General features: G+C 38.7%; 1 protein-coding gene across 2 annotated transcripts; it reads left to right on the forward strand.

Moving 5' to 3' along the window:
- The first annotated feature begins 729 nt into the window (after positions 1 to 729).
- Positions 730 to 25,553, forward strand: LOC110048696 (protein diaphanous homolog 2-like). Of its 2 annotated transcripts, XM_089272911.1 has the most exons (28): positions 730 to 927; positions 1,062 to 1,253; positions 4,264 to 4,371; positions 4,642 to 4,772; positions 7,151 to 7,289; positions 8,185 to 8,309; positions 9,070 to 9,175; positions 9,780 to 9,890; positions 10,405 to 10,523; positions 10,872 to 10,988; positions 11,701 to 11,816; positions 12,026 to 12,090; positions 12,420 to 12,536; positions 13,331 to 13,358; positions 14,467 to 14,604; positions 15,336 to 15,730; positions 16,431 to 16,647; positions 17,301 to 17,428; positions 17,639 to 17,707; positions 18,381 to 18,467; positions 18,982 to 19,134; positions 19,594 to 19,723; positions 20,074 to 20,198; positions 20,471 to 20,635; positions 21,261 to 21,329; positions 22,054 to 22,129; positions 22,850 to 22,957; positions 23,531 to 25,553. In XM_089272911.1, exons 1-28 carry the CDS (start codon positions 883 to 885, stop codon positions 23,770 to 23,772), a joined length of 3,621 nt encoding a protein of 1,206 aa, XP_089129037.1. In that variant the 5' UTR covers positions 730 to 882; the 3' UTR covers positions 23,773 to 25,553. The 2 variants fall into 2 exon arrangements, with proteins under 2 accessions (XP_089129037.1, XP_089129038.1); XM_089272912.1 differs by lacking the exon at positions 14,467 to 14,604.
- The last annotated feature ends 149 nt before the right edge of the window (positions 25,554 to 25,702 follow it).

Here is a 25,702-nt window from a genome sequence, read left to right on the forward strand (position 1 = left end):
TCAGCCCGCAATAAATCCGCATGTCATCGTCTTAAAAATTCGAAATTATTCGTGGAATGCTGCCATGGAAAAGATCATTCAGATACTTTTTCTCGCACTGTTGACCTGAATTGAAGGGCATTGAGTGTTCTGGGTTATGGTTTACTAAAGCATTGTTCGATGAAACAAATCGTGTGTGTCATAGTTGCTGTAAGCCTTATAACGGATGTTGCGTTCACGCAAAAGCACGATCTAAGGTATTGTTATTGAATGCCATTTTACCCGGAAATAATGACGTCATCGTAGCACGATTCATTTTGTGTCTGCCATCTTTCAGATCGTTATGTTTTGATTTTTATGATACAAAAGTTATGATAAAAATATTGATAATCTTAGACTGCATGAGAGTAACTTCTTCCGCCCTTTTTAACTTTTTCCAGCCTTTTGTGCTTGACGAAAAGAAGCTATTGCATGATTACCGGGCTGCGGTTAGGTCAGGCAAAACGGAATTCCATGTTGCGTGACCATCTGAAAGTAAATATTCACCAGCAGTGGAACGGGTTCATTTGAATGATGAAAGCAATAAAAAACTCTAAGTTAAGAGATGCCCTAATTTTGGGGGGCATTAAAACCTGTCTTTTTGGGATACAAAACAAACTGGAGGAATAAAAAGAAAACTCTTTTCGACTTTTTTCAAGTCACGCAAACAACTGCAACCCGAAGTGATTCACGGGAGCCGCAGGCGGAAGTTTACGCATGCGTGAATTGTGGTCGTTATTCCTACTATTTTCGCTTTGCAAGCAGGGGATGTTTGGTGCTAAAGAGGCAATCAAAGACATGTAAAGCATTTATTTTTGGAAGACGTGTTGTTTTGGTCGCATTGTCGTAACACGTGAAAGCAAGATGGGTGACAAACTGAATCCTGCCCCGAAGGAAGGCGGCGGGATTGTAAGTATCAAGTACCCGATGTTGTTTTTGTTTTCGCTAACGGCTGAGTCGTCAATTATATGACTTTCGCGTTCACTAAATACAAATTTGCTGCAAAAGCTGCGATACTGACTGAGACATCTCGTTATTTTTAGCTGAATCGCATAACATCCATGCGAAAACAGACGAAAAAGAGCAAGGACAAAGATGTCAATGGGCACAAGGTGAAAGAACGATTGCGCAGCACACAAGAAGAACCTCTATTTGACCAAGACATGGAGGATGAGATCGACCGGGTTAAACATGCACCGGCTGAGGAGTTTAACAAAATGTTTGAGAAGATGTTGGTAAGTCACAGGGAGATCGTGTTTTAGGTGAGATCTTTTACAAAGTTTCGGGCTGTAAATTATCTCGATCGCGATAAAGTGCAGAAATTATCAGAGCTTCGGGCGATGTGTTATTATGAAAATGCATGCATGAAATTCTCAAATTGTTTTCGAAATTTCTGGTACGATCTTTTATGTGTCATAGCCGGTTTGAAATAGGAATGATTTAATTTTATAAAATTCGCTACAACGTGTTAAGATTCATGTCTGGACCATTTTCTCTGGTGAAGAAAAAACTATCTCTGATCTGCGCTAAGTTTAGCTGCAGGTATAATTACCATTTCTGCGTGCGGAATACAAATCTTGCCCAATTATCGATGTGTGATTAAAACAGTTGATATTAGGCGACATTGAACCAAATTCAATATTTGAAACACATTACTTAATAAATTGTATCTCTTTTCATGCAGTGTCACTGCGGGATCACTCTTTTTTTCTTAATATTCGTGCAAGTTGCATTTAATTGAGGCTCCCTTTTCCACTTTATTCGCAGTTTAAACAGTATTTTATGAAATGCTCGGAGGTGTCAGTGGGCGGGTTTCATTTGCAGAAATTAGGTAACTTTTTTGAAACTTAATGAACAATGACATTTTCGCCGCGGCTTGCGACATTAGTTCATTGTACATTAGTACATTGAATCACTTACAAAATGATGACCCTGCTTCTAGGAAGGATGAACAATAATAAAAGTATTAATTCTTGTTAACCTTATCAGCGAATACTTTATCAAGAGAAAAGGTCATTAAAAATATCTGAAGCTTTAAACAAACTTTCTGTCATGCATTATGTCATTTTCAAGTAAGACTATTAATAATGTTATTGATAATTTTCGAAACCATTTCTGACACTAGTAGTTAATGAATTGTGAACACAATTTGCATTTCTGGGGGTTGCCACAACAATTAGTACTATTAAGGTCCAGTAATACGGGCAACATTTTTCTTCAACTTGTCTCGCAACATTGTTGCATTGCAAGTTGAAACACATTGTTGCACGTATGATCACATTTGTGACCAACTTGTCTTGCAGCAAAATACAGTGTTGCAAGTCTGCGGAATTCTACATGTGTAATTGGTCAATCGTGTGTAAATAAAGATGGCTCCTTCTTTCATATAATTTAGCGTTTCGATGAACTTCCACTTCGACTTCTGGCCGACATTTTATTCTTAATTTTCAGTGCCAGCAAAGTTCTCTCAGTATGAAGCTCAGTGTCGTTTCAGATAGCAAGGCGAAAGTTGTATTTTTACGACAGTTCTTCCAAGCCTTTTGCCTTTTTTGCTGCTTGTTTTTGAAGGGACAAACGAGGTGTCCCAAAGACTATGATAGCCCTCAAGGTCTTTGTACAGGGCAAATGTATGACTTTCTGAGAGTTTCCGGTACTGGTCTACTTCGAATTCAGGCTCGTCTTCACCATCTGCCATGTCTTTTTATTTCCTGCGCTTCGTGACAGCCAATTACAAGGGTTGAATTCAAATTTGTTGCGAGACAAGTTGTAGCTTCAGTGGCAATACGAGCAGCAAAACTTAAATTTGTTGCAGGAAGTAGAACTCAAGTCTACTTTGTGCAACATGTTGCCTCAACCTGCAATACTGTATTTTGCTGCGAGATAACTTAATCACAAACGTGGTAATACGTGCAATAGAGGGTTTCAGCTTGCAATGCAACAATGTTGCGAGACAAGTTGAAGAAAAATGTCGCCCGTATTACCGGACCTTTAATAACAGTTACTGTATTATTAAAAAAAATATGTTGGTTGAGCAAGTTTAGGCAGTTCTGTCTCATTTTTGCATGTTAAGTCATGTTCTATTTCTACGCCAGGCACACAAGGTGTCAAATTGATTTTTTCATGCATAAATGCATTTAATGATCTCTAGAGTACTATGACGATTATTTTTACTTGATCATGGGAGTAGTAGCCAAGCTTAGCAAGTCCTGCGCTCGGGGACTAAATTAAACAGGAAATACTTTGTTCCACTTTCAATTCCTGTGCTGCTTGAGTGATGCCTTAGATTTGGATTAGAAAATTCCATATGGATAACACAGCTCTACAGGAGATCAATGCTGTGTATTGGATTAATATTAATCCTTTCAGTCTTAAGTTCAAAATGTCATTTCCTCTTATTGACTGATATACAGTTCTTTCAAAGTCAGTCCTGAGAATTTGGTTGTAGATAATGAATTTCTTTATTCTCATCATCTGTTTGGTTGATAATGTATTGGTAGTGTGATGAGAACTTATATTTTGATCACTCCTGGGATTTTAATGGTTAATTAGCAAGTATAATTTAAAAATAGCAAACAGACAGCAATCAAACAGACAACGATCAAAGAGACATGCTGCACAGATCTATATAAAGCTAGTGTAAATTGTATCATCAGCATGTACTTATAGAATTATTTTGGTCAAATATGACAGTTGCTTGAATCAGAGAGGAATTGAGTGCACAAAGGCTAAACAGTTGTCAGTTAAACATCATCATCATCATTATCATTATCGTCATTATTATTATTGTCAGTCCTTTGTTAATATTGTGCAAATGGGTTGCATAGGGCTGTTACAGTCCCTCTCTTTTAGAAGGTTCAGTGTGAGCTGCTAGTTTTCTCAGACTGGGAAATCATGGAATCTGGAAGTCTGTGTGTTCTCTTTTGTTGCAGTTGGCATACTTTTAAAATGGGGTGTTGTAGGATTTAGTAGAGTGGTAGTCAAGCTTAGCATGTATGACTTTGTTGTTATTTACAGGTGGCATTAATTCTAGAATTCTCTACATGCAATATCTTTATTTCTCAAATTAGTAATACTGAATATACATGTAACAAAAGTACATTTAGGTTCAGAATACATACATGTAGACAGTTTAATTTAGTTATTGTAGAACTCATTTGTTTTCATCGGGACTGGAAGCTGAAAAGTGTTCAGGACTGTTTATTGACTAAGCCTTGTTTTGCCATTTTTTTTTGTTTTCATGTGCAGGAAGATATGAATTTGTCAGAAAGTCTCCGAGAACCCATTCGTAACAGAGACATGGCAACCAAGCTGGACATGCTGTGCAGTTTTAAAAGAAGACAAATGGCTTCCCAGGTAAATTAATGCTATAAGCAGGAGACTGTTAGTATGGATCTAAAGAATCCATGTGCTGTAGTGGAATGTAAGTGGAATGCATCCAGGCGCTAATTATTATTTGAAGTTGACAAAGTTACATGACAAAGTTGTACATGTAACATCTAACAGCAGTCATAAGTTGCCTTCAGGCATAAATGTGCTTGTCTAATAGATATTAGTAGAAACATCTTTTTATCCAAAAATAGTCTTAACAATAATAATTATTTTTTTCTTCAATTATGTAACAAGAAAACTTCACATGCTGGTCTGACGTCACCAGATGATTACGTGAAGGAGCTACAGAGAACAGATGTGTCTGCTGAACACCTACTGAAATCACTGCAGTCAGTTCGAGTGTCTCTTACAGGCAGACCACTCAGGTAGGTTGACCCAGTGTCTGTACTATGAAGATGTTTACAAGTATAATAGAGGTAGTGATGATTTAATACAGACACTTGCATGTCTCTTTGGTGTCCGTTTTAACCTGGTTCCACTGTAGCTTGAAAGATAAATGAGTGAAAATTCTGCAACTCTCTAACTGTAATTGAGAGTTTTCATGTTCGTAGGTCAAAAACATTGATCTCATGCCTATTAAAGTGCACCTAACCCCCAAAATTTTTTTCGCTAGAACGAATCTACTTATTATTTGAAATAGTTCTGCGAAAAAATTTTTGGATTCCGTTAAATCCTCGATTTTCTGTGCCATGACGAAATCTCGAAAATAGCTCCAAAACACCGCCATTTTGTTTCACGACCGAGTTTGAGGAGAATGGGTCCAGCGGCTCTTGTGACGTCTACCCAGGAAGGTTGGATATCTCATTTCCTCTCATTTCCTTCAGGATGGTGCAATACACATTCGAAAAGTGCGCAGAAACGCCTTCCAGAGGTGCTATCGGCTGGTGCAGCAATATTCCAGATTTAAAGAAAGATATACTGTACAATTTACTGACGATGATCGGCTAATGGTGCAATAAAGACGTAAACGATGGTTGATTTTGTCGAACCGAAACAAGCGAACTGAATCTGTGAGAACCATTGAAGAACTCTCACTGGAATTTGTTCCGCAGACTTTCGAACGCTATTTTCATAAATTTTCTGCTTAAAGCTAACCAGCAACTTGTAGAAATACCACCGACAACCTATATCTTCCAATCCCGCAGTATTTATAACATAACTGGCAAAGTTGTGTGATCCGGTCATGATCAAGAAGCGTTATACGGATACGTAAATAGATCGCAACTGTACGCCGCTAACCAACACTTATTTCTCTTTCGATTTAGATGAAAGTCGAAGATTAATCCTCTAGAATTACACGATAACAAAATTGTTAGACTCACAGAGTTTTTCGAAGGTTTGGAAATCAGCAGTGTGACAAAGATTCTGTGCAATGGCGTTGAAAATATGACCGCGTAACATTATCTGCGGACCACTTAGGGAACACATCCTTTTCGCTTATCCGACGAATTTCACTGCAAACTTTGAGAACAATTTACATTGGTTATTTGGAGTTACGACTTAAAACGTGTGACAATGTGAAATCGGTAATTGTATGAAATGTTTCCTTCCGCCTTGCTTCCCGCAGCTTCAAAAATACAGGTCCAAACAATACGATTTTCAATCGATCGAAGCCAATGTTTTGGAGGTCATCAAGTCTCAAAAACTGCAACACGTACGTCGCTCCTATAAACATGAAGCATTCAACTGAAAGTAAAACACAAACTGGATTTAACAGAACCTTGACAAAATACATTCTCGGTAAGGACAAATGTAAACGGGCTATAAACACGCGTGGGAATCTTATATTTAGTTGACGAAATTACCATCCAAAGCAGTCCTTGAGTTTTCTTTCCTGCTGTTCGTTTGCCTGCTCCTCCACTTCGTATCTAGCTTTCCTTCCTAATATACAAGCAGCTCGTCCGCAAAGACGTCTTCCCCATTGTCACTTGAAATATTGTAAATTGCTCTCAAAGCTCTAAGCAGTGAGTTCACAGTTGTCGAACGTGCTCGATCGAAGTTTATTTCGGAGCCTTCCAAATCGAAACTTAACTCTGACTCCAGTGACGAAAAGTAAATGATTCTGAGACAAAACTTGGACGTTTTAGTCCCAAAATACATCGGAACGATTAGTTTTGCATTCTATTTTCTCGAGCAAATACAGTGAGTTGACTGAGGCGCTATTGTGTTTGGTTCCTGGGTAGACATCATCAGGTACCGCCGCCCCAGACTCCCTAAAACGTGGTCGTGAAACACTTAATCGCGACTTTGAAAGGGCATAGAAAATCGAGGATTCAACCAAATTCAAAAATTTCTTCGCCCAAATGCTTCAAATAAAGTCTAGATTTGTTTTAGCAAAAAAAAAATTTGGGGGTTAGGTGCACTTTAACCAATTTCTCATTCCCAATGGAAAAAAAATGAGCTTTTAAACAGCCTTAATTGACACCCCGCCTGGCAAAAATAAATTATGGGCACACAAACCAATGCAGAGAAAGGATAATACGCTTTCTCTAGGAAAGTTCTGGCCTCAGCGTTTTGTTGGGTCTGGGACTGAAAAATGTGAAAAAAATTTCTCTGGAAACTTAGAACATCAAAGGAAATCTTTTGATGTCTTTGGGTATGTTTGAGTTTTCATAAAAAAATACTGGTACTCACAGTGTAATTATTATCTGATGCCTGTGACTTGTATTAAAATCAAGCTTGTATAACATGATACTGCTGTAAAATTCTTTTTTATCACTAACTGTTTCTTGTAAATGTTCAGTTGGATCCAGGAGTTTGGTGAAGAAGGTCTTCAGTGTTTAATTAAACACCTACGAGAATCCTGCTCCAGGGGAGGGGACATTTATAAACGAATTCAACACGAATGTGTGAGATGTTTGAAGGCCTTCATGAACAACAAGGTTTGTTTTAAAGGAATATTTAATTTATTATTGTTCAGTGTTAAACTTTCTTGCAAATGATATTTTTGCTTAAGGCTGACATAAAACTGATTGAACAAAAGTAGTCACATACATGTACCTGATTGCCGTGGTAACTTAAGTGTGTCCTCTCTGTAGTGCTAGTTCAAACGCTGCTTACAGTTGTGCCAAACTTAGTTTTTACAATGACTGTCTAATTTCTTGCATGCTGATTGGCCCAGGCGGATAAAATTTTAATTTATGCAAGCTTTCAAGTTCAACTTTCAACTGTCAAACTGTGAACTTTTTAACCAATGAGATTTTATGGACTTTTTTTAAATAGCCAATCAAGAAGCGAGAAAAGCTATTGACAATGGTCGCGTCATTTTGACCAAAATTCACTTATCTTTGTTTACAGCAAGTTTATGGTGTCTCTTCCCCTCATTTATTCTTGGCATTTGACCATTGTGGGGTCTTGTTATTGTAAAAAACAAATTGACGTCAGTTTTTTTATGCGTCTGCCCTCTTATTGATGATGAATTTTGTCATAGCATTGTCAAAGTTTACTGCAGAACGACTCACCTGCGACTTGTGGTTCCCCAGCCACTTTGAAAACGTTCTGACCCAATTTATCATCAATAAGAGGACAGATTCATAAAAAACTGATTTCGATTTGTTAAACTTTTGCATTCAGACCTGATTCTGCCAATCCACTAGATGGCTTAGGTTTTTAGTGGGACCAAAAGTCAAAAATCATTTAATTTAGCAAAATTGATACTAACATAAAGAGTTCTGTAATTATACACGTATTATATTTTCTGCAAACCATGTGTATACATGTGCTAGATAATTATGCCATTGGTAAAATAGTTGATGTTGTCATTATTTCAATCCTTAGTATGGTCTCAATATGATGTTAAAAGGCGAGGATGGATTGACTTTGTTGGCAAGGTCAATGGATCCTAATTATGCAAGTATGATGGCAGATGTCGTCAAGCTCATGGCAGCAGTGTGCCTTGTGAAGTAAGTTGACCTTATTTTTCAAGATTGATAAAAAAATCTCATTTCTCCCTACAATTGCAATACATTCTCAAGGAGACAGGTGATGAGAATGAAGAAGATCATTGATCTAAGCCTGACAATGTCTTGTTGTACAACTCTCGATGTCTACCATGTCCGCTGGTACACAAAGGACCTCCACAGCTGTCTGTCCCAAGCCAGCTTTTAGATGGAGCCCCAGCTGTGGTTCAAGCCTCTCATCTCTGTCTCTATAGTGCATCACCATGTATTTTTGGGGCTGCCCTGCTTGTGACTCCCTTCTGGTGTTCAGTGGAGTGACGTCTTAGAGTCTCTCTCCCTCCTGTTGTCATGACCTTTCCATTGCCATCATCTATACATGATGGTGATACTCATGCACCTGTTTGCACTGTATATTTATAAGCAGATACTTGTTGGAAATGGTGTGAAGCCAGAAAATACAAAGGATTTTTTTGCAGATTTTTGGTGTGGAAGGCCAACAGCTTTTTCAGATCACTTCTGATGCAGGGTTGTGAAAACATTTGAAGTACATGTAGGCGGGTTTTCTGTTGAAATAGCTTGCTGAAATTATGAACTATATGGTGATTTTCACTGGCAGCCAGCTTCTTATAACAGTCCCAAGATGTGAAATGTACTTACTTGTTCTGTAGGTTTTCTGTGAGTGGAGGTTAAATGTTGTACCTAAGAGTCAGAATGAGTAATTTGTATTTAAGCTCTATTATTGATGGCTCTCTCCTCTCTTTAGTCATGATAAGGCTCTTGAAGCAATCACTGTTTGTGGAGAGCTTGAAGAAAGAGGAAGATTCAGTAAGATAGTTGTAGCATTGGATGATGATCACACCAATCTCAAGGTGAAGCTTCAGGCTCTTTAACAATGGTCATATTATTAGTAAATTATTGTACTAAAATGCCTGAGAAGAATTAAGAAGAGTTAAGAAGAATCAAGAAGGTCCCCGTGGGTAAACAACTTTGCCTTATTTAGTTATTAACAAAAGGCTTCCCGTTGTTATAGCATGTAACCTACCAGTCTTGGGAATGATTTGACCTGTTTAATAGAAGGTGAGTGAATGCTGCAGCTCTGTTATTGACCTTCTATAAACATGTGAAAGACTGTAGGTCACTTGCTATATCAACTGCAAGCCTTTTCTACAGTGAATTCACTTTCTAGAAAAAAAAACAGAGCTGTTGTTAAGGGATTTCTCTGACTTTCAGCAGTCTTTAATGGGTCATTTTTGTCTAAAAGTCTGACGGCAGCTTATGCGGTGGGCCAGTTTTTGTTTCAGTACAATCATGTAGATTGACTGTTTGTGAAATTTTTACCAATCCCCTGGATTAGCAGTAAATAGATAAAATATTGCATGTGTTTGGTTTTATTTCAGGATACTAGACTCTAGATACTAGACTATTGTTCACAGGGTAGATTGCAAATTTGATCTTTGTTTATTGTTTCGGCAGGTGGCCTGTGTTCAACTCATCAATGCACTTGTCAGTACACCAGATGACTTAGATTTTAGATTACATCTGAGAAATGAATTTGTCAGAGAAGGCTTGAATGATCCTTTGCAGGTACATGTGTACATACATGTTCAGTAAATATTTACTTGTAAACATTTTTCAAAATTGAAATATTTGTCTGGGTGTATTAGTTGTAGGTCTCTCATCAAAGATAGGTGTTCATTTATCTCACATGGATGTACATCAAATCTCATTGATTGAAGAAAAAAAAAATAATACAGTGGAATCCCGATTTCTCAAACCCCCAGTTTTTTTAACCTCCTGATAGCTCGAACCAAAAGTTGTTTCCCTCTTTAGTCAAACAGTGTAAATTTACCCTCGATTTCTGGACTATCTGATTTTTTGAACCAATTTTCATTACCTCGGAGGTTCAAAAAAATCAGGATTCCACTGTAAAACTAACACTACCTGGAACAATATCAAATGATAAACTCATATGAATTCATTACTCCCTAGTCTGTTTGTCTGTCTGTCTGTTTAGCTATAAAAAGTACCAACAATTTAATCAAACAATAAAGGAATAACAAGAGTAAAAACTAATTAGTGGTTTATTTGTATCTTTTAGGATCTCAGAGATTTGGAAAATGATGATCTAAATGTCCAGTTAGACATCTTTGAAGAACATCGAGATGACGATACCACTGAGTTCCAGCAGAGATTTACTGATATAAAAATTAATTTTGAGTATCCTTGACAATGCGATATTTAAGAAACTACATAATGCATTTGCTTGGTAGAATTGCATGTATTTACAATGATAACTTTTTCACTAAGAATTACCTGGAACACTTTTTTACCCTCATTTTTACCCAAAATATGTAATCGGAGTGTCTATTTTGGGTCTGGTAGGAACAACCGGTTTTTTTCTGTTATAATCTTCAATTCAGTAGGATTTGAAACTCATGACTATTGAAATATCAGTATCTGCCATCCATCTATGAGACCAAAAGTTTGCTTTTTGGTCCAGAAAATAATGAAAAGCAGCAACAGGAGTCCTTAAACTATGTTATTTCTTCCTTGACGACCTATCAGGGACCGAAATGAGATCTACCAGATTATAACAAACCTGATTCAGGACACCCCATCAGAACCCATGTTCCTCTCCATTCTACAGCATCTGTTACTCATCAGGGACGATGTTCATGCCAGGTAGCGTGAAAACTTAGTAGTGATTGTAGCATTACATTATTTTGTATGGAAATGGAAAGCTAGTACTTAGCCTGTCAATGTAGCTGTCTGCATCATTCCTGGCTGGTTTGGTGTTTTTGTGAGAGAGACATGCAGTAAGAGGTAGCTGTATTCACAGGCTAGGTGGTACTCAAGTTAAAGGAAGGTGGTGAGGATTTTTTTTTAGGGTGGAGGAAAGACTGATAAACTAATAATTGAAAATATTGGTGATTAGGACTTTTTTGTGAAAGGTTGGGGGGTATGTTTATTTTAGTGGTTTCAAACTTTCATTGGTGTCATTCACTCCTCAGTGTCAGTTTGGTTTTGAGAATCTGCCTGCAAATTACTGCACGCGACAATGCTTAGGGCCTAGGAAAAGACCAAGCCCCAGTTTTGTGAAGGCTGGATAATGATATCAATTGGATAAATTACTATCCAGTGGACAAGTTAACTAAGCAAACCACGCTATCAGCTGGATAGTGATTTATCCGGCAGAAAGCATTATCCACCTTTCGAACAACCCGGCCCATGGATTTGGTGTCACATTTGGAAGGCTGCAAGTTACCCCTGCCAATATCCATAAAATCCTAGATTATCCAGAAGAGTCAGCATACCTACTGTAATTACCTTTCAAGTCAAGACCAGATTTCTTCTTGTTTAGGTTCTGTTTTGCCCCTGTTATTTTTTTCCACAGACCTCAGTATTACAAGTTAATTGAAGAGTGCATATCACAGATTGTCCTTCACCGAGGTGGAATAGATCCTGACTTTGCTTCAAAAAGAATGGAAATCGATGTAGAACCCCTCATTGGTGAGTTAAGTGTTATTAACAGACTTACTGTTTATGTAGGCTTTGGACTTTCATCATATCAGTGATCCTATGGTAGTTTTGCACTGAACAAGATACTTTTCTGCTGTTAAATTAAAGGGCAGGTGATATGTTGATATGTTCTGACCTGTTGAATGTACTTTGTAAAGTCTGTTGTTTAAAATTTCACTGGGTTTCACTTCTTTTTGTAGAAACACTGGTTGAGAAAGCACAGTATGAGGAAGCGGCAGAAAAATCCATACAGCTTGAAACCAAGGTATGTAGAGGCTACTGTCACTGTTTTACCCTTATGATAATAATTTATAATAATACCAACAGGGATCATCATCTGTTTGGCGACAGTAACACATGGCACATGCATACTGTGAAGTGGACAGGTAAAAAGAATAACCCTAGAGGATATTGCGTTGATTTACATAATGTACTGTTCGTAACAACAAATTTTCAGAACTGAATGCTAAAAGAAATATTAAAGGCCAAGCTGGATTTTGTGGAGATGAATGTTCAATACCTTTGTTCAAGTCACTTTTTAAGAACTGTCCCTTACCTTCCTATTGTAAATTCCTTGTTTTCTTTATTTTTTAGTTGGAACTTGAAACAACAATGCGACAGGAATGTGAAGCTAAACTCACCTTGACTTCAACAAATTATGAAACCAAGATAGCAAGCCTGGAAAAAGAGCTGGCAGAAGCACAAGAACAGGTAAGGGATATTCAGTATGTGTGACCTAGAAATGACACATTGTATTAATCCCAACGCTCAGCAGATTGTAGAGTTCAATGTTTCCATAACTCTCTGGCCCAAGTTTGGTGCAGTGAAACTGGAGGAAGCAAATGCTTGGAGATGAAACATTCAGTGGCTGTTAAGAAGGTTGAAAGCCTGAGAAGCCTCTTACAATTCACTTGTTTCGTATAATTAGTTTTCCAATTTTATCAAGTGGCTTTTTTGAAGATTTATCAATTGATTCTTTTGGTTATGTCCCTTAAGAAGTGCTTAACGTTTTTCTGCAGAGTGACATGATGCATAAATGTATGACAGTCCTGATACACTGATATACTCCCTATGAGCAGGATTATCAAAATAATGTTCCATGCCTACAGTTCACAGCGACACTTGAAACATGAACACTTGACATGAAGGCTTTTCATGTACATGTAAACAAGAGTATTTAGCATATTTTCGTTGTAAGAATGCTACTCTTGTACATTATATGAAGAGCCTTCATTATACAGTCACCTAAACAATGTAAAAAAAAGTATCAAGTGTTTGTAGTTTAAGTGCCCTTACTCTAAGTTCTACCATTTTTTGCCACATCTCGTTTTCAACAAAGGATGTAACTATACTTGTACATGCAAGAAATGAATCTGCAAGCTGTAAGGGTTTCTTTCTTGGCTTTGGATGCTCTCTTTCAGTGCAACACAGTCTCTTCCCCTGTCAAAGTTTTAAGACTGTCCAGGCTTTTATAACTGAATACAAATGGTTTGGTTTTCTTTTAGGCCAAAAGAGGAGGTGGCGGAGGAGGAGGTAAGGATGTTCTTTATGCCATTTGCTTGTGCTTTAGAACCAGACAAATCACAAAAAGTGTTCTTTTTACTAAAAGTGAATCTTCCTCAGCTTTACAGTCCTTTCATCCTGTAATGAAACCATCATTAAGACATGAGTGTTTTGCTAGACAATCCACCTCTCATAAAAATATGTCACTAGTGAGGATATTGATGATGTTATTTCGTATTTTGTGTGGTTGCTACTTTCAACATTTGCCTATTAGTGTTTTTATCTGTATTTTAGTTGAAAATTACACAGTAGCTTGAAGATATGAATTTTATTTTCTGATGTCAAAAATGATATTTCATTTATTTGCTGTGCTTTCTTTGTCTAGTATTGCCTTTAACACTGACACCACCACCAACAACACTTCTTTTCAGAACTACCCTCACCCGGACGATCACACTATACAAACTACTGAAAAATAATATTCATAATTATTTTGGCCATATAATATGCTATGCACGTGATAAAAGTACAAGCTAATCAGAGATTCTAATGAGTTTACAACCAGCCGTTTCTGTCACAAAATTTAAGTCTCCATTGTTAATTTAATCCATATAGTGTAATCATAAATTACCACCAAACTATTATTCGATAATTTCCCAGCATTTAATTGTAAAGCTTCTTATGCTTTCCCAGTTCTCATTTAAAGTGATGAGCATTATGGGGACAACTTTAAACTTTTGAAACTCCTCACCCTCTTCAAATAATGTAAATCCACAAGAAAAAAGTCCAGCAAATTTAAATACTTTAAGGTAAAAACTAATGAAGTTATGCTAAACAGTAATTGTCATAACTGTTGAATTAAAATCTAATAATAGTTGTAAATTTGTTACCAGTGATAATAAATGGCGACTTAACTACATGCATTTACTTGAATGTATATTTTTGACGTAACTTTTTTTTTTTGTTAAATTAGTTAAATTATTGTGAAATACACCTGTACCATAACCAGTGCTGACTTAAGCAAAGTTTTTAAAGCAGCTGGGCACTTCATTTTTTTTTCACAAACCTAAATGTTTGATGGCAGTAAAATAATCATTTAATTTGAATTGTAACTGGTGCTAACATCTCTTCCTATCAGTCAGCCAATCACAGCCCAGAACTGAAGGTGTTGCTCCTCCTCGTTCTCGAGTTTGCTTTATTCCTTCTCCATCTTCTGCACCTCCTCCTCCACCACCTGCTCCTCCTCCTCCTCCTTCAACTTCTTTTGTTCCAGCAAGTGAGTAAAATGTAAAAGATGCTTACATACCAAACTAACCCGAGTAAACAAATTCCTTTGCACGCTTAATTCTTTCCCTGCTTGAGAGAGTCAACCTCACAAATTCTTTGCTGGTAAGTAGATAGCTTAACAGCAGATCTGTGTGGAATCTTAGAGCGTCTGTAACTTGGATGCAAAATTCAAAAGGAAGCAATGAACCAATGCAATACAAGACACTGCACAAATCTCAGTTGGGTTGAGTCATCAGTTCAGTGGAGTTCAGGGAATGAATTAAGCGCACAAAGTTTACTCAAACTAATTCTAAACATACGTAATTTCACATCTATAAAAAGGAAATAAAAGCCAAAATAGAATAAATTACCCTTCTAAATATGAAGTTGTCATTAGACATTGAGCTAACAGAGGTTTACTCCATTAGGGATGAATAAAAGATTAATACTAAAATTAAAGTGTGTGGCCATGCATGCATATTGAAAAGCAGACCGTACTGAATTATAATTTGCTGTATAACATGCAAACGTTTTAGCTAAGTAGTCTTCTGCTAACCTTTTTGCAATGCAGACTCAAAAGTTTAAAAGTCTTTCAACATCAGGAAGGTGTTTGACATCGTATACAGAGTCACCATTTTGTTCTACCATTTTATTTTTGAAAAGTATGTTTTGGGACATTTGCCACAACAGTTATTTGGATGAGAGCTAGAAATTCAAATTCATTATGTTTTTGTTTTTCAGGTGGTCCGCCCCCTCCCCCACCCCCACCAGGTGGTGCAGCACCACCCCCACCTCCACCGCCACCGCCACCCCCTGGTGGTGGGCCACCACCACCGCCTCCACCACCATTCCCGGGTGGTGGCCCACCTCCTCCCCCGCCCCCTCCTGGTGGAGGCCCACCACCACCTCCCCCACCACCATTCCCGGGTGGTGGCCCACCTCCTCCCCCGCCCCCTCCTGGTGGTGGTCCTCCTCCTCCACCCCCTCCTCCAGGTGGGGCACCCCCTCCACCAGCATTCCCTGGCATGGGACCCCGCCCTCCATTTGGGTCGCCTGTGCCCGTTCTACCTCCTGGTGTTGCACCAAAGAAGAAGTACAAACAAGAAGTGCAGTTGAAACGAGCTAACTGGAACAAGGTGTGTGCCGGCCCATTGACATCTAATTTCTCCTTACATAATCGGTACACTGACAAACAATATGTGACGAGAAGAAAGAAGACAATCAACTAGGTGATATTGTCTTGATCTGGCATCTAATTCACACAACGCCGGAGAAATTTAAAAACGCACCTTTTTTTTTCTACGCTTAGGCCTACCGTCCACACTAATCCGTGACGAAAACGGAGCTTTTCGAAAACGCTCTTCAACTGGAGAAATTTGAAAATGCCGGCTTTGCCTTTGAATACAGAGGGAAGACATTTTTAAAACGGAGCTTTTCGAAAACAATGACGTTACGATAATCATGTGATGTCCCTGCTCGAGTTTTCCTCAAACACAAATCCAAAATGACCGGTGATGTTGCGTTTTCAAATTCCTCCGGCGTAGTGTGGACTAAAAACATTTGATGCGTTTTCAGAGTGAAACCTCCGTTTTCAAATTCCTCCGGCATAGTTTGGACGAGGCCTTAGTACACAGTGAAAGGAATTTTCAATAATCAGTTGAAAGAATGATTGGAGCTAGCATCAAAGGGTAATCTACGCGTAACTTTTGATGGGCTAGCATCTAATTCAGGGGATGGGTAATGCTCTTAGTTACTTCAGAACTAGTTGTTGAAATGTCATGCCGGTCAGTGTAGTCTGGTGCTTATGTCAGCTGTTTGATATTGTCTGCTTCACAGATCAACATGAAGAACTTCACTGAAAATACTTTCTGGGCAAAAACGAAGGAGGACAAGTTGGAAAAACCTGGTTTGTTTGACGAACTGACGAAAACGTTCGCTGCCAAAAGTGCTCCGAAGAAGAAAGAAGATGGAGAAGGGCTGGAGAAGAAAGCAGCTGCCAAGAAAAAGGGCAAAGATTTGAAGGTCATTGACCCAAAGAGCGCTCAAAACTTATGTAAGTACCACAAATGTTTTGGAAACATGTTATGAGGTTTCGGCGTTAGTTCAGTCTCCCTTACCGTGACTGGCAGTTCGGAATCAGTCTTGTTCTGAAGGGTTGCGGTCCAGGGCTAGGGTTAAGTTGGAAAGCTTGATCGAGAAAGAGTGCCAAAAAGTAGTAGCATTCATTTCCATGGTAACTTCAAGGAATTTTTTGAGCTACGCCGCGGGTAGCACCTCGAGTGCAGTTTAATCTTGAACTGAATCCAAACATTGAAAGAGCTTGTGAAATTTAGTAATGAGTGCGATTTTTGGGGTGTAATATTCAAGGATAAATTGGATTTCTAGAAAAATATAAAATTTCTGGGTGCCAAAAGCGCTAATGAGTTCATACATTCTTTGTGAAATTTTGAGTCTTTAAACCCGCGTCGCAATAAAGCATTCTATACTTCGATTCAAATTCCTTGAGAATTCAGGACTGATATTTTTTTCAAGCTTGATCAGAAACTATATCGCTTATGCTAATGAGGCAAATATTGTAAATAAATGTTCCCTTATTAAGACTAGTGCTTTACCATCGCTAGCCCGGCTACGGTTATGGTCAAATGTGATTTTTTTTTATACAGCAAATACTTGCTTGCTGATAATTTTGTTTTTATTTTCACACAGCAATTTTCCTCGGCTCGCTTAAATTACCACACACGGAGGTTAAGAAGTTAATCTTAAAATGTGATCAGGTGGTTTTGACAGAAAGCGCCATCAACTCCTTGCTGAAGTATCTTCCATCACCAGAACAGGTCAGATATAAACAAATAAACAAACAAACAAACAAAATTAGATGTAGAACACGTTAACTGTTTTGAATCAACGAAGCTATTTCAATCTCTGGCCAGAATATTAATTTTCCTTCCTAATTTCCATGTTTTTTCAATCTAAGTTGTGAAAATTTTTTTCATTACAATCTCAACATTTTGATCACTTGATCTCTTTTTTCCTGTCTTTCTCAGATGCAACAACTTGGCAATATGAAGGATAACTTGGATGATCTGAGTGATCCTGAACAGTTTGCCTGCATGGTAAGTTGGTGTTTACACATCAAACACGAAAGATTGTGTTTGACCACATTCGAAACACTGAAAACAGAGTTGTTTGGCCATGTGGTCAAACACTGTCTTGAGTGCTTGATATATCTTATCAATCGAAAAACTAAGGAGAAAACGAAGAAATGAAAGAGTAAAAACCCATGCTAAGATCAGATATCCAAACACCGTCACAGTGATGATTTCCCATGTTGAAAGTGGATGAATTGTTGACGAGTTTGAAAAGTTTTCTTCAAACGACCAGTTCAATTTGTCCTCAAAATTCAAAGGGTTCTCAGCTCGAAAAGTCAGTTCAACACCAGTAGATTACATTGGGAATGATTGAAGTTGTGGTTTTGTATAATTTTTACGTGTACAGCGGCGTTAAGACTCTATAAGTTCTTTCCAAGGATTCTTCCCTGGCCTGTTGGTTTCTCCGTTGGGCCTCTCGCGGCTTACCTCGCTCGCGCTCGCCCTCGCGACTTCGTCGCTTGAATTCGCTCGAGGGAGATAAATAAGGCAAGGATTAAGAAAAGGTCAACTTGTTGCAAGTCTAAGCTGCGTTCAACTCGCGAAAGAACGTTCTCTTATTAAGCTTCATGTTTCATATATATAATTGATTGGAGGTCTTTCACGTTTAATTTTATTTCTTCAACTGTTTTGTTTTCAGCTTAGCGGCATTAAAAAGTTGGAACAAAGATTAAACATGATTCTATTCAAGATGAAGTTTCCTGAAGACATGCAGGACATAAAACCAGTAAGTTCTTATTGCGCATTTTTATTTCCATCCACGGTCTTCCCAGGCAAGTTAAAGCTTTCTCAGGCTACCGAACATTTGGACTCCCCACTTAAGAGAATTATCATTTTTTTCTTTGTGCGGAGATCAACTTGAAAATTCTCCTGATGTTTCTATACATTTTGGATAGTTCAACTGGTGAGAATTCGTTTTCTTTACGACCTCGACAACTTGAATTTGTGCGGATTAAATTGAACATACATGTAGGCTGGAGAGACCACTACTGAAGCGAAGAGAGATGCTGAGCTATGGCCCCGTTCACACAAGCTGGAGAAATTTGAAAACGTAGCTTAACCACTGCAGTTGAGCCAGCCGTCCACACTAATTCGTCACGAAAACGGAGCTTTTCGAAAACGCTCTTCAAACCGGCGGAGTTTGAACACGTTGGCTGTGCGGTTTTAGTGTGGACCTGCTTTAGTCACTCTTAATCATGCCGGTCTACAATCATTGATAACGAATTTCTATCTTTTTGCAGAACGTTGTAAATGCGACAGCGGCTTGCAGGGAAGTAAAGACCAGCCCGAAATTCTCCAAGTTTCTCGAACTTGTGCTCCTTATGGGTAATTACATGAACTCTGGCTCACGAAACGAGGGCTCAATGGGATTTGAGATGAACTATCTCACTAAAGTAAGAATTTCACGAACGTCTAGTTGCGCCATAAATTTAACAAACCGCTAGAAAACGTGCTTTGCATTTACCGTCAAAGCAACGTTTAGGGTGGGTTTTTAGCCAAGGTGACAAAGTAACATGGCAGAGCAAGACTCGAAGCTTGCTTAGTCTTTCAATGGCTAAACGCATCGTACCAACTGCCAAACTACGCATAGTTTTTGATTGATTTTTCCCCGTCGTTCGCACTAAGGCAATTAAAAATGCCAATCAGAAAATTGAAGTAATGGTATTTTACACAAGTGTAATGGGAGACCTCTATTGTACTTTACAGTATTCTAATTTTCTTGTAATTTCTGCTACTGGGAGGCCCTGTAGTCTCCCTCGCAGCCGTTTTTTAGTGTCGTCACGTAACGCTCCTCCCGCGGTCTTGATCTTCTTAACGTTTTTAAACCTACTCGAGCTCTATTTACGTTGCAGCTGAGTTCAACCAAGTCCATGGACGGCCAGTTAACATTGGTTCATTTTCTTGAAGACATCATAGAAACTAAATATCCCGAGATTTCAGGATTTGAAAACGAGTTGACTCACGTGGAGCAAGCTGCAAGAGGTAACGAGAAGTACATTCAACTGTCACGCAGTCTCTTTTGAGTTGTGTCACGTTAGTTAAAGTAATATTCGAGTTCCTTTTTCCCGTTATTTTCTTGGGTACCCAGCTGTAATGGTACCTACGCATTTACTGCAGGGGGTTATCCTGCGATGGACTAGCGTCCCATCCAGAGGGGGAGGGTGAACCAGAAATACTCCTTGCCGCTTTATGTTACGGAAATCGGAGATAAGCTTGGGTGGTATGGGAAGGTTTGGTCCGATGCAGGCTATATTTAACACTGAACTTTACTTAACTAATTCAATGAGTGTATATTTGCCCTCACATTCTGTTTTTGTTTTTGCCATCTCTAGTGTCAGATGAAATTCTGCAAAAGTCGATTAACACAATGCAGGGAAACCTGAAGAAACTTGAAAAAGAACTGGAAATATACAAACCGCTTAACGATCCTGACGATCAGTTTCTACCTGTTATGAAGATATCCTTTTAAAATACCCCTCCAACTTTAAATACTGTCTCAAAGTAGTCTTCCCCCATAGCGTTACTTTGGTTGTCACGCAACACTTCTCAGAGAACAGGGGCATTTCGTGACCGTAGTTTGACCCGGGAAATTCGTCCTGATAAGAACTTTTGAACGGGGGATAAATGGAACTGCGAAGAGAGTGGGCTCTTTCCAAAAGTTTTAAAGCCGTGGACTAGAAATACCTAGTTAAGAGAAGGGACGTAAGTTATTTCCTTGACAGCGCTCACAGTTTCTACAGCAGCGCCAAAGACCAAGTCGATGTTCTGGTCGAGATGCATAAAAACATGACCACCATGTACAAGGAACTGGTTGAGTATTTCTGCTTGGACGTCAAGAAGACCACCATGGAAGAGTTCTTTGGTGACATCAAAACTTTCCTGGACTTCTTTGAGGTGAGGGTAGATGATACATTGATAGTGATTTGCTGCATAGTGTTTAAGTGACAGCGTAAACAGCTCTTGCTGGTTGGCTTTCAGGGAGGAAAGGTTTCCAACGTCAAAGAAAAAGGCGCGAATTTTGAATTTACGTCTTCGGAATCATTGTTTCTGATTGGCTTATTAGGGTATAGCAGTCGACGATTTGATTTGCAGGTAGTTGAATATGCGCAGACTAATGTATGGGAAAAAGTAAATTTGCACCTATCACGTGTTTTCACAGTAAGATTCTTTAACTGATATTTGCAATTTTTAGTAATTTCAATTTACGTTGCACGGTTGGAATGGCATGTCATTGGAAATTGGAATATTACGCATGTCAGCATTAATTGAGATAGAGTATACTTATTGTGAAGTCTCTTTGCGTGTTTTGAGATCAACCGTTTCAGGTTGACTGTTTGTGCGTTGTTTTGCTGACTAACTCGACTGATAGGGTCGATTTGGTTGAAGTTTCCCAATAGAGGGCTTGCTTTCTCAACCATTTTCGTTTAAAATATTTGTAAGCATTCCGTTGTAACCGAAATATAACCAAGTAGAACTTTATCCTTGAAACTGATTCTGTCCTTCTTTGTTGTCTTTGTAGAAAGCCAAAAAGGACAACGCCAAGCGGAAAGAAAAAGAAGAAAAAGATAGAAAAGCCAAGGAGCGAGCGGTAAGAGTTAATCCAGGATTAGCGAGAACTTTGATTTCAGTTTTGTAACTTTTCGGTGGGGTTTTCTGTCTCTTTCCTTTTTGTTCTTCAGTTTTGAGTTTGAATAATCTCAAACCGCACAAAGTATAAGAAGTAAAAAGCATTTTTATACAAGAAGTATTAATACTTTGGTTAAATTTTAATCCTGCGTTAACGTTAACCGGCTTTATAACAACCGGCCGACCCGGACATTTGTTTCCTTGTTAGTTCTGAGAATTAGGTTATACATCAGGGCCGGGTTGTTCGAAAGCCGGTTAACGCTAACCCAAGATTAAAAGTTAACCAAAGTATCAATTTTTCTTGTATAAAAATGTTTTTCATTGCTTATGTATTGTGCAGTTTAAGATTATTAAAACTCAAAACTGAAAGACAAATAGTACAAACAGAAAACCTCGCCGAAAAGTTACAAAATTGAAATCAAAATTCTCACTAATCCTGGGTTAGCTTAATCGGGCTTTGAACAACCCGGCCCAAGACAATATCTGCTAGTTGATGATGTTCTCTATTTTCATCACCTGTCTGCTTGTCAATATATTGATATTGTAAGAAAATAGGATTTTGATCGCTTTAAGAAATAGAATGAAAAGTTGTATCCTATCGACTTATTTTAATTCCAGAAAGTGTCCGCGAACAGTGTCTTGAAATGACCGTATTTCCTAAACAATCGAGATTTTTTCAATTGCAGGAAAAGGAAAAAGAAAGAAAGAAGCGAATGGAGGCTGAAAAATCCAAACGAAAACCTGTTGTGGACATGAATGCTGGTTTGTATTCAAATTGTGGTAGTGTTTGCCTAAAAGAGCCAAAATATTGTTTGAAAGCTGTGTCAGTAAGTAATTGTGATTTACTTGTTCCTTCCCGCGCTTTTCACAGCTTGCATGTTTCCCGCCGCCTGGCATGGCTTACGTCACATGTTTTCCCGCCCTTTGTACCACCGGGTTACTTGTTATCCCAGCTACGCGCTGGTTGCATAATTTCCCGCGCTTGGTCGTAATTACGCAGGTTTTTCCTGCGGTTACCGTTTTCCCGCCCATCACAGACTCTTGAAACTAGTAACATCTAGAATAAAGTTTTTCCGCGCCTGGCATCGTTACATGTTTTTCCTTGTTGGGGTCGTAACGCTATAACAGATGGCATTGACCTGTGATAAAAATTTTGGAAAGCCTATTAGGAAACCCTATAATCCTGAAACGTATGGGATAGTCACCAACGGTCTTGGTCTGAATGTCCCACATCTCGTTAATTTTTGGCCTAATTTTTGGTCTTTGCAAAAATTTGCCTCTCGATATCCCGTTTTATCTGATCTAAATATCCCATATCCCATTAATTTTTCCCCCATATAACCTGTATCCCGTTAATTTCTTGCCTAAATATCCCGTTTGCCGAAAACCCCTAATAGGGCCTTACTAGACCATTTCTGATGATCTACAAAGTTGAAGCCAGTTCCTGCTGAGATCTTACATGTTTTGCTTTGTTTACTGCAGATGATGATCAAGAGGGGGTGTTAGACGGCCTCATGGAGGCGCTCAACACTGGATCAGCATTCAGGGATCCTACCAGACCCGCACGAAAAAAGGCGGGTGGCAAGAAAGGTAAGATTACGTGTGTCACGAATATTGTCACGAAATGACACATTGTCACGCAATTTTTCACTTCCGATATATATCGCGCGCACTTCCGGTCTCTTTAATGCTAAAGGAAACACGGTTTTTCATTAAATCCAGCCTTTTTCGACGGATTTCGATTAAAGCCAACGTTGGAAAGATAGCTATGCATACCTTTTTCAAAATCATGCTTTTTTCAGAAAATTACGAATTTTTTAATATTTTGAAATTCTCTCAAAATCTGACCTTTTAAACATGAAACAAAATCTATGCATAGCGTAATGAGGATTTAAATTAAAATGTTAAATCAATGAAAGAAATCCCGATAAAGTAATTTGCATGGGAGCCTTTGCGTTTTTTCAGTATTAGTCACATGACCATGGGCGTGGCCTGATGACGTCATCACTAGTGTTACTGATCATGAAAAAGTTAAAACGCATGAAATAACTCTGAACTAACTAAAAATGATGAGGTTATATGAGAATAAATTTTCGTTAGCAACGGCTCGAAAAGATCGGTTAATGGGCCCTTAACTTGTTAAATGATGTCGTTACTTTTCAGCTCGCCCTGTGGATTTGCGTCGATCACGGACTCGCACGAATATACCAATACAGAAAATAATGGAAGCGCAGAACGCGATCGATCAGCAGCATAACGCGGTAGATATCAAAATCGATGATGATGGCAATCAACCCGCCGCTCCCTCCAGGCGGAGGAGAGATGCCAAACGTGGAGGTGATAAGACCGAAGAGGAACTCGAAGACGAAGCGCAGGACATTTTGGAAAGACTAAAGAAGTTATGAGCATTACAAGACTAGGTAGTTCCCTAGCACGTGTAGTCCTGTGTATTTGTTGTGTCAATTCAAGTAGAACCAGTAACAACAATGGCGACACCAACAACATCAGCAACAACAAAATCATGAACAACAGAAGGTGCTAACCCAAAAAGAGCTCGTTGCGTGTGATTTGGAGTAAACTGCAAATAATGATGCGCGAGTCGACCGAAATAAGAATGGATAGTTTGATCACTCAGTTTTGGGTAAAATTTGTAGTAGACACTCGTCGAAACGACCTTGGGGAAAAAAAACTTAGAGTAATAGAAATATTAAAGAAGCTCGCTAGTTCTCGTGAAAACACGAAAATATCGTTTAGACTAAGACTCGAACACCGTAGCAAAGTCGACTGCACTGCGGCAGATGAATTAAGTCAATAAATAACCTGATTACAGGTAATTCACGATATGTACTATACCTCAGGCCCCATTCACACTACGCCGGAGAAATTTAAAAACGGAACTTTTCGAAACGCTCTTCAAACCGGAGTAATTTGAAAACGCCTTTGCGTTTTAGTGTGAACGGAAGACATTTTGAAAACGGAGCTTTTTAATAACGATGACGTCACGATAATCACGTGATGTCCCTGCCCGAGTTTTCCTCAAACGCAAGTCCAAAATGACCTTGATTGTTGCGTTTTTTGAGAGTGAAAACGCCGTTTTCAAATTTCTCCGGCGTAGTGTGGGCATGGTCTCAAAGCTTACTCATAAGGTCAAGACAACGTTTGGTTTTCACGAAAATAATGCGCTGTAGAACCGTTTATTGTAAAATTGTAGAGTGGGGAGGGCAGAGGAGCTATGGAAACCTTCAGTGGTTTACTTCTTGATAAATTACTTGCCACAGTAAGTGGATATATTTTAGTGTACAAAAAAAGAGCAAGAATCGGACAACCTCGCTCCCAGGGTGAGGTTGAGAATCAGACCTTGTAATATGTTGATTTCTTTCTTACGTGCATACCGAGACTAGACTCACTGTAAGCTGGCTTTGCGAATTTAGAGTTTAGAGTTTAGAGTGGTTAGATAGCTTTATTTGTAGACATCTGAAAACAATTTTTTGGTATCAAAGTCGTGGTCGTTACCCCATCGAACGAGCTTTGGTATTCCAAAAAACTGTCACATCTGTGCTCGCGATTGTTAATAATGAGATGGGTCGAAATCGCATTATTTTTGCTAAGAGTCACAGTCGGACCTCCCCCCAATGGGAACTCGAGGCTCCTATTTCCCCCCCCCCCCTCTTCTTTCCTATTCCTTTGACATTTCCACAGGTGTTGACGGGGACGATCAGCCCCTACCTAAACCAAAACACGCTGTTTTAACATCGGTTCATTATCGATTTTTATTTAATAATGTATTGTTGATAATGTGAAAATTGAGAAGCTTTGGCTAGTCGTAATTATGTACAATGCTAAGGAAAATGTAGTTACGATGCTGCTCTTTACCATGCACGTGACACGTCGCGTTGCGCAGGTCGCAGCGCGTGATTTTAAGTCACGTGCCTCACAGCTGGTTAGATTGTCACGCCATGTTTCTCTCGAGTGTTGTGTGACGATTACTCAAACGATGGCTGCAAAGAGCAAACCCCCAACCTGTGACTCTCTCCAATTGAAATGTTTTTATCCAATGTTGTGAATATATTACGACGCTATAATTCAAAGGCTCAAAGAAGCCTTAAAATGTTTCTTTAGGATCATGATATGAAATGATGCATTTAATACATGTAAGTGTTGGCAAGAAATAAACCTGAAGTAGGTATGGTGTTGTCTTTTTTATGTTAAGGGTTGTTCGATTTTAATTTACGTTTACCTGCTCAAGCAATAATATTGTCCCATGTCCTAATAGAGTTTGTTTACTTGTTTCAAAATATTTTCTCACTTTTTATTATTCTCTCATTCTTTCTGTCG

This window comes from Orbicella faveolata, unplaced genomic scaffold (genome assembly GCF_042242905.1).
Source record: "Orbicella faveolata isolate gen_17 unplaced genomic scaffold, um_ofav_v1 contig_35, whole genome shotgun sequence".
In the NCBI taxonomy this organism is placed as follows: domain Eukaryota; kingdom Metazoa; phylum Cnidaria; class Anthozoa; order Scleractinia; family Merulinidae; genus Orbicella; species Orbicella faveolata.